This window comes from Pantherophis guttatus, chromosome 4 (genome assembly GCF_059756535.1).
Source record: "Pantherophis guttatus breed Tessera chromosome 4, ASM5975653v1, whole genome shotgun sequence".
In the NCBI taxonomy this organism is placed as follows: Eukaryota; Metazoa; Chordata; class Lepidosauria; order Squamata; family Colubridae; genus Pantherophis; species Pantherophis guttatus.
This window is the reverse complement of record NC_142066.1, coordinates 41,945,322-41,953,512: the sequence shown is the minus strand read 5'-3', so window position 1 is coordinate 41,953,512 and position 8,191 is coordinate 41,945,322. Positions and strand designations below refer to the sequence as shown.

At 38.4% G+C, this 8,191-nt stretch overlaps 1 protein-coding gene and 1 long non-coding RNA gene across 2 annotated transcripts; both read right to left on the bottom strand.

The window, feature by feature from the left end:
* Positions 1-1,163: 1,163 nt before the first annotated feature.
* Positions 1,164-4,114, bottom strand: LOC117664458 (lutropin subunit beta-like). The gene is made up of 3 exons (XM_034415365.3): positions 4,085-4,114; positions 2,575-2,763; positions 1,164-1,442 (listed from the first exon to the last, which is right to left on the bottom strand). The coding sequence occupies exons 1-3, from the start codon at positions 4,097-4,099 to the stop codon at positions 1,212-1,214; spliced, it is 435 nt and encodes a 144-aa protein (XP_034271256.1). The 5' UTR covers positions 4,100-4,114; the 3' UTR covers positions 1,164-1,211.
* A 3,227-nt stretch (positions 4,115-7,341) lies between these two features.
* On the bottom strand, positions 7,342-7,747 carry LOC148114066 (uncharacterized). Its single transcript, XR_015734329.1, has 2 exons — positions 7,653-7,747; positions 7,342-7,478 (listed from the first exon to the last, which is right to left on the bottom strand). It is a non-coding gene; the product is annotated as an uncharacterized LOC148114066 (long non-coding RNA).
* Between the last annotated feature and the right edge of the window lie 444 nt (positions 7,748-8,191).

The following is an 8,191-nucleotide window of genomic DNA, read 5'->3' as shown; positions in this document are numbered from 1 at the left end:
GTTGGTCTTTTCTGAGATTAATTCTGTTTCTCACTCCATCTGCTGCAATTTTAGGAATGTCACCCAGTTCTGCTGTATTTTAGGTTACACTAAGAGTTCAGGCCAGCTTCCCAAGTTCCCCAGTGGGTTTTCAATTAATTTTGGTATGGAGAGATAATTAAATGAAAGGAGAGGGAAATAAAAGTGATCCTATTGTGAGGTATGCTGTAAAGTTCTGACCCAAGTTCCCATATCTCTCAAAGAGCATATATATATAATGATTTAAAACAGGGGTGTCAAACTGGCGGCCCGCAGGCCAGATCAGTCATGCATAGGCCATGCCCACCACAGCTCTGCCAAGAAAAAAATGTCATGATATGTCACGTGATGGCAACATATGGCAAGTTTGACACCCATGATCTAAAGTCAAATGAGAAAGAGCTATTTTAATAGGTGTACAGGGGGGGGGGGAAGGCTTGGGGGGGTTCTTTTCTTCAACCTCTCACATTTGAGATGTGCTGGACTGCACCTCCCATTCTCCTCAGCAGTCAGAAGTTCAAATTCTGACTGGAACCCTAATTCAAATATCTCATTGCTTTCTTCCTTATAAATCCCTACAGCAACCCTTCTGGTTTACAACTGCCCAAATTATAGCAGTCCATGTACATTGTATTCAAATTCAGGAGTGGTGCAGTGGCCTAGGGGTGGAGCTCTTGCCTCACAATCAGGAGGCTGAGTTCTATCCTAGGTAGAGGCATATATTTCTCTCTCTGGGTACACTGAGAATATATCTGTTGAACAAAACTCCGCATTGGTGACAGGAAGGGCATCCAGCCATTAAAACACCCTGCTAGCTCCATTCAATTGTCCAGACTCCACCCCGCAAGGGATTATGGGGATCATTAAAAGATGATACATTGTATACAAATTAGTTTTCCAAATGCATAACGGTTTGGCTTTGCTTTCTAAAACACAGGCTTTCTTAGGGCAGAAGTAAAAATCTAAGACCAGGATGCTACATTTCATTTTAGAGTTTGCACTGTTCTCAGAAGCAGAGATAATATAAGATTATAATCATGGTGGGTTCTTGTAATATATGGTCCTGTTATAAAATGGAAAAGTAGATAGAGTGAGCATGCAAGGACTGGAATGAAGGATGTCAATAAAGCACTTCTACAAGTATATGCACTATTGTTTGCCTAGCATGGCATTTATTAGTTATTTATTCTTTATTAGGCAAGGCGATTTTGGTTGCTACAGAAGTCGGGCCCAGTGCCCTGAACAGTACAGTCACTGGAATCCATGTTACATAGGTCACAGTGACAACTGAGAGCTACAGGGTAGACGAAAGACGGATCGACATCTGGGGGACAGCCTTGCAGAAGTGCGGTCTGATATTGTACATCTTTGTAAATGCAGACCTTTTGGCTGAAGGAGGAGAAGATTGGCTTCCACAGCAATTCCTGTAAAAGACATAGAGAGATTGGCTAGACATGACAGCCTTTTTTTCCCTACTGTTTCATGGGGCAGCATCCAAAAATGTCACAGGTGCCACCCTTCTGCCTAGTGTTGGCCTAATTTCTCCTACCTATTTGAGCATGTATGGCTTGCTACTACTCCAAACATGCTGCTACCAGCAACTTCCAGAGGTCCCTTCTCAATGTTATCAAAGCTGGGTAATTGGTTGGGACATTTGTTGTTTTTGTGGTGAGTAGTAGGAAGATGTAATGGCAAACTGGGCAGAAAAGTGTCGGATAAAAGCAAATAATGAAGAACTAAGGCTTTCCAAGTGACATCTTCTGTCTGGGAAACTAAGGCTGCACAAAGCCTCTTGATAGGAAGAAGTTGCCTGTTCTTCCAGAGTGGAAAGCAAAGCCTGCTAGGCTGTAATATGTATCAGAAAATGCATTGTACAGGGATGTCTGTATTTTTTTCCCCCAGTAGTAACCAAGGAAGTAAAGAGCAATACCTTCTTGAGTCAAGTAATTGGCCCTATTTTATGAAGGTTACAATGTCCTTAATGTTAAGTCCCCAAATGATTAGGAGACTGAGGAGTGAATAGCTGCAAAGCAAGCTCCGAACCCCGTCTGGGCTAATGCTTAGGTAAACTCCATGCAGGATTCATGCACCCATCAATTGCAGGCAACTCTCAAAGCATCCCCAACAAGACATTTTGTTAGCCACAAATTAACTCACAAAGTAATAGTTCCAATAAACATTACATCTACAAGATTTTACGATTCTCTCCAAAAATCATCAAGGGGAGAAATCTATCAGCTGTAAACCAAGGCCAAATTCCCTTTCCTGGTAGCTTTATCTTATCTGTCCATTATGTCTATGATTGCATAGGAAACAATCAGTAGCAGCCCCCATTTAGAGAAATTTTGTGTAGCAATGACTGAATGCAGGTTTTTTTTCAAGTCATTGCGTTGCTTTGAGTCTTAAAAGGGTGCTGGGATAGAGGGTAGCTTTCTCATCTAGGTGCCTTCTAGGCACATTAGCTCACACCAGGCATTATGGCCATCTGCTAGCTTGGGATAAGGAATGTTGTCCTAACACTTCTCAAGCGTGTTTGGTGGGTGATTCCTCCCTCACCTTGGTCTTACAGTAACCACTACAGATGGTAGTGGTGATGGCCATGCAGACAGGGCAGTCGTCCTTCTCAGCTGAAATGGTAGCATTGACAGGGCGGCAGGCTTGGTTGCTGCTGGCCATGCTGCTTTGGTGAATGGCACAGTGAGTGGCAGCCAGGAACAAAAACGTTGCTAGCAACGGATTCTTTACCTGGATGTAAAAGAGGGAAGAAATGAGAAAGATTTCATAGCTTTGGCATCAGTTTCAGAACATAGTTTAGAACATCTAAGGAATGTTGTGCAAATGGGACTGATATTGTTGGGCAGCATGCACATTTAATAAATTATTATAGCTTCAGTAGGTAGTCTTGGTCTGCTGGATCTGCCTTTTATCACTACTGTTTTAAGAGTCACAGTCATAAGAGACAAACATAAATAAAAGACATAATATCTCTGAGCACATTCTGAGCCCAGGAATTTGTTGTCAGCACAAATATTGAACTGCACAGATTACAAGCTTTACACAAAAGTTAATTCACATTCCTCCTAAATTTAGCATCTAATTTAGATATGCAAATATTTATACTGATTTCTCTTTAACTATTCATAGTAACTATTTCCGGGTTTCCAATCACTGCCCATTGCCCAAATCTCTGCCAACAGATCATGATCTGTTTTACCACAGTCACTGGCATACCTGAAAAACGCTTGGATGCTAAATTGATTTTTTAAAATACTACCAAGTTATTTAATAAATGAAGAAAGGTGCCAGAATTGTGTTTATATACCTATACAAGGAGAAAATATTAGGGGAGAAAAGGGGGGAGGGGTAACTGCAGCCTATTATTTATGAGGGAATTGGGTGCCCTTCCTGAACTAGATCATCCGTTATCTATTATTTAATTTTCAATACCACATAATTGAATTACTGGTAATTTACATGAATCTAAATACATAACACAAAATATCCTTTTCTCTGAAAAGATAAAGATATGGAAACCTTTGAAAAATAACTTTTGTTAATAGTCTCAAGCAGATCCTCAAAAGAGTTCATATACCCAATCCATGCTTGCTAAGTAGTGCCTAGTGAAGCGCCACAGAATACTTCTTTTGACCAAAACATGTAGAGCAACCTTTCCCCAATGTTGATTGTGTTTATCACAACTTCAGAATTCCTAACCTGCATGGCTACTTTAGATGTGTCCAGCTCATCCTGAAGGCAGTCAGTTGGAGAAAGCAAACATAAAACTTGTTAGATGTGAGAGTTGGAAAGAATTGTTCAATCTCACTCTGTTAGTGAAGACTTATATTTACAGTATCCCTAACAATGCCTAGATTGATCAAAGTGAACCCACCAACTCTTCACGTAGGTAGTCCCTAACCACTGAGAAGCCTCTATTAGCCAACAATTAACTTATTTGCAATGTCCTATTATGCCAAAGCAACATACCTTGATCTGCAACCTCAGTAGATCATGTTAATGTGCAAGAACTATCATTGACCCAGCTATCTGCCGCCTCATTTGTACATACCTGCATTAACTTCATAGCGTCTCTAGGGCTGTCCTCCAATTGTAGTGTATCTGCCTCTCTCTTGCATTTTTATAGGGTTTTCCCCCCTCCCATCATACAGCTGATAAAAAAGACTCAAGGGCAAAAATCTAATTAATAACCAGGATGCAAAAAACAACAAAGGATTTTAACAGCATAGTCACAGCATTGTGTGACGGAACAGCATTTCCCTCTGGAAATATTGGTTAAGTATTGGCTTCTAGATTAAGGAGCCAACACTTAACCCACTTCATTTCAATCGGTGTTTCAAGTCTGTCTATTGATGTATCTTCATTTAATCAGAAAGTTGCCCAGCCTGCTGGACTTTCTCACTCTGTCCTACTTACTTCTCCACCTTTGTAACAATACTGTGAAGTGGATATAGTTGAAAGAGACTGAGCCAAGCTCACATTCATAATTGCGGATGGAGAAAACTAAGCTCCCCAATCTGCTATGGGCAGCAACCTGGATACTATATTACAGTAGGGTTACCAGATTTGAGCTGCAAAAATCCAGATGATCACCAATTAGATGAAAGGACTTTTCTGTGCTTTTTTGATGCTAGCTAGTGATGATTTATAGTCTGATCACAATGGCTTTTCTAACTAGGATTTATATCTGGCAAGTTTCTTCATTTGATACTATGAAGATTAGACAGAATCCAAGTTTTATGAGCAGGAATTGGGATCAAGGATGGTTAGAACGTGAGGATCAGAACATATGTTTTAATAATAAAAGTCAATGAGTTTCAAGCATAAGATGTCTTAGACCGTGGAATGCACTGGGAACTCTGAATCCTTTGTTAGTGGAAAGATGAAATGTGAAAATAATAATAATAATAATAATAATAATAATAATAATAATAATAATAATGAACCAAAGAATAGAAAAATTGCTGCAGGTTGTGAAAATGGAGAACATTATAAAAAAAACAGAAACAAAGGCAGGATATAAGGAAAAACAGCCGGATGACAAATTAACTAGATGGAAAACCAAAGCTTTGCATGGACAGCATTTGAAAAACATTGAAGGAAAATGTGATGACAACTTTATATGGACATGGCTTAAGATGGGAACCATTAAGAAAGAAACAGAAGGTTTAATACTCGCTGCTCAAGAACAAGCACAACAAATTAATGCCATGAAAGCAAAGATACAAAAATCCACCGACAATCCAAACTGCCGACTTTGCAACAATGAAGTCGAAACTGTTTCACATTTAATATGTGAATGCAGCAAAATTGCACAAAGCTAAACACAACCAAGTTGCTAAATTAATCCACTGGTCATTATGTAAAAAATATGACTTACCTGCAGGGTGGATTTGACTTAAATCAAACTGCTTTAAATCACGATTTAAATCACGATTTAAATCACTAGTCAGTAAGGCTTGATTTAAATCATAGTTTTCTACATAAAGACTAATTCTTGCTGGTATAACTTTAATATGCAAGTAGATGAAGATTTTTAGAATAACAACTTTTCATATTACTTTTTTTATCTCCAGTTTAATAGGTTAATCATTCATATTTGGACAACTTTTCTGTTGTACTTAGGAAGGAGAAAAATAATCATTACCTTAATAATAATGATTTAAATAGATTTATTCAACTGAAACAATAACATTACAGCATATGTTATTTGCTTAAACAAACATCCATGTTTGTTAACTAATTTGGCTAAACAAAATATATATATTTTAAGAAACTTAGACTGTCAGCCCAGCCTACACATGAAAAATTTAAATACTGTCCTCTGTAGCTCACTCATCATCTTCATCTTCTTCTTTATTCATAATCTGGAAAAGAAAAACAAGCTTTCCTGCTTTATCGGAATCGAAACGATTTCTCAATTTAGAATGAATGAGTCCAAAGGAAGAGAATATTCTTTCAACGCCTGCAGAAGAAGCTACTGCATTAAAAGTGAAATCATTACTTGAACAGTCTCTAAATCCAAGTGCTTAAGTGACTTCCACCAGTTCACTGTGTGATTTTCTTTAAAATATCTTCAGCAAACATATATTTCTTGAATGGTTCCCCCTTAGCTTTGAAGTTTATTATAGTTGGCATTACAGATGGATGATTGCTGGATACCCATGTCATAGCTAACTCCTCTTCCTCAGCACTTAAGTTTTGACCCTGATACTGGATATTGACAATATTTGCCAAAAAATGAGCTGGAGACAGTACTTGTCCCATTCGTTCTTTTAATGCTTGTAATTTAATTCTGTCCATGTGTAGTTCTGTTTTTAAGTGTTCACTCAGTTCCTTCCAAATTTCAACAGCATCAGCAATAAAGCAGCTATTTTTCTGTATTTTGTTTAAAGCTTCAGAGATGGGTTTCAGGATGCTCAGCATATGTTCAACATTTCTTTTAAGCCCAATGTTGAGGATTTTGGCCGTGACAGTGCCATCTATCTCGATTTTCTTCACAAACTGTCATCAGAATAGGCCAGTTCTTGATATACTGCTGAAAACAGTCCACCACAGAGTTCCATCTAACATCTTGTGGGTGCGTTAGCTTGGTTCCACCCATCCTTTTCAGAGCTGCTGCAACAAACAGCAGCTGCTGCTGTTACGGAAGTGTTTAGCAATTTCAACAACATTAGTCTTTATTTCTGGAACACTTAAGTCTTTGGCTAAGAGGTGCAGCAAATGAGCATTGCAACCATATGTTATTAGCTTTGTATTCCCTTCCTGCTCTTCTAAATTTCTTCTCATCTTGGATACATTTGCAGCATTGTCTGTGACCAAACTGCGTACTAGACATTTGAATTTTTGTTCACATGTTATTATAGCTTTTACTGCCACTTCTTGTAAGTATTCTGCTGTGTGTGCATTTCCTGACGTATCAATTGTTTGTGCAAGGAAGACTTTCCCTTCTTCTGTTGTTATATAAGCACATACAATAGGATCATTGTGGACATTACTCCACCCATCAATACTTAGGTTAACAATTCTACCCTCCAGAGCTGTTGCACATTGCTCCATTTCTCTGTCATACACTTTATCCAGCAGTTTTCCTGCAACATCTGCTCTGCTGGGTGGACTGTATCCTGGTCTCAGTGACTGAACCATATTAATGAAATGTGGGTTCTCAGTCAGATGGAAAGAAGAGTTCATTGCATAAACAAACTGGGCAATTTTTTCATCAATTAATTCTTTTTCTAATCTGCTAGTTTTTATCACAAACTTATCTATGGTGGTTTCAGGAGGGAAGGGTTTTTTCTTTCTTTTAGGTGATAGTGATATGTGGCTGTGGGTGTCTGATGATGATGATGCTAATGAAGCACTATCCTGGATGGATAACTCTGAAACTGTAGAACAGGAGGATGGTGATCTTGAAGGTGGATTGTTTCCAGAATCCATGAATTCCCCTAAACAATTTCTGCTTATTCTACACAGCACTGCCCCAAAAGGAATATTTGATTTTCTTCATAACTGTACCAAATGACAGTAACATGCAGTAATAATAAGAAATATAATTTTGCTCAAACATGACAGCTCAAGGCAATCTTTAAAAATATGATTCAATAAAAATGTTTACCAACCTGAAGATCCTGCCTGTTCAAATGTGTTTCTTTGGTCATCTTCATCACAGCACTTCTCATGATGTTGCCTCATTTGGGCCACCAGGCCTTGCATTTCTTTGTTGCATTGTTTGCAGTTTGCATGCATGCCTGCCTTACCGATAGGTAAAGGAACTTCATTAAAATATTGCCAAACTGGGTCTCTTTTATGGCCTGCTGCCATTATAGGTTTTTTTCCTCCAAGGAAAGAATGTGATAAACCTCAGGTCATACACACAAAAAGATCCAAAGACTTGTCTGTCTGTGCCTGTGCAGTATTGTGCTCAGAAAGTTTCATTTTCATTTTGTACTGCTTATCTGCTTGCCCCTTCCTCCTCACACTTAGTTTCACTTTCTTCTTGTGCAGATCTATTCCACTCCAAACAATCAGAAAAATATTGTTTCTATTCTATTCACTGAACTTCTTGAAACTTAGCACTGAAGGGGTTGATTCTGTATTCATAGGTTTGTAGAACAATAGGATTAAGGTCTTTTTCTCAACTCTGTTCATGTTATAACAT

What these genes read in the sequence shown, in the direction of transcription:
- LOC117664458 (XM_034415365.3), bottom strand. An exon ending in GTGGTTACTGTAAGACCAAG is followed by an intron (nt 1,443 to 2,574) that starts GTGAGGGAGGAA and finishes TGTCTTTTACAG; the next exon opens with GAATTGCTGTGGAAGCCAAT.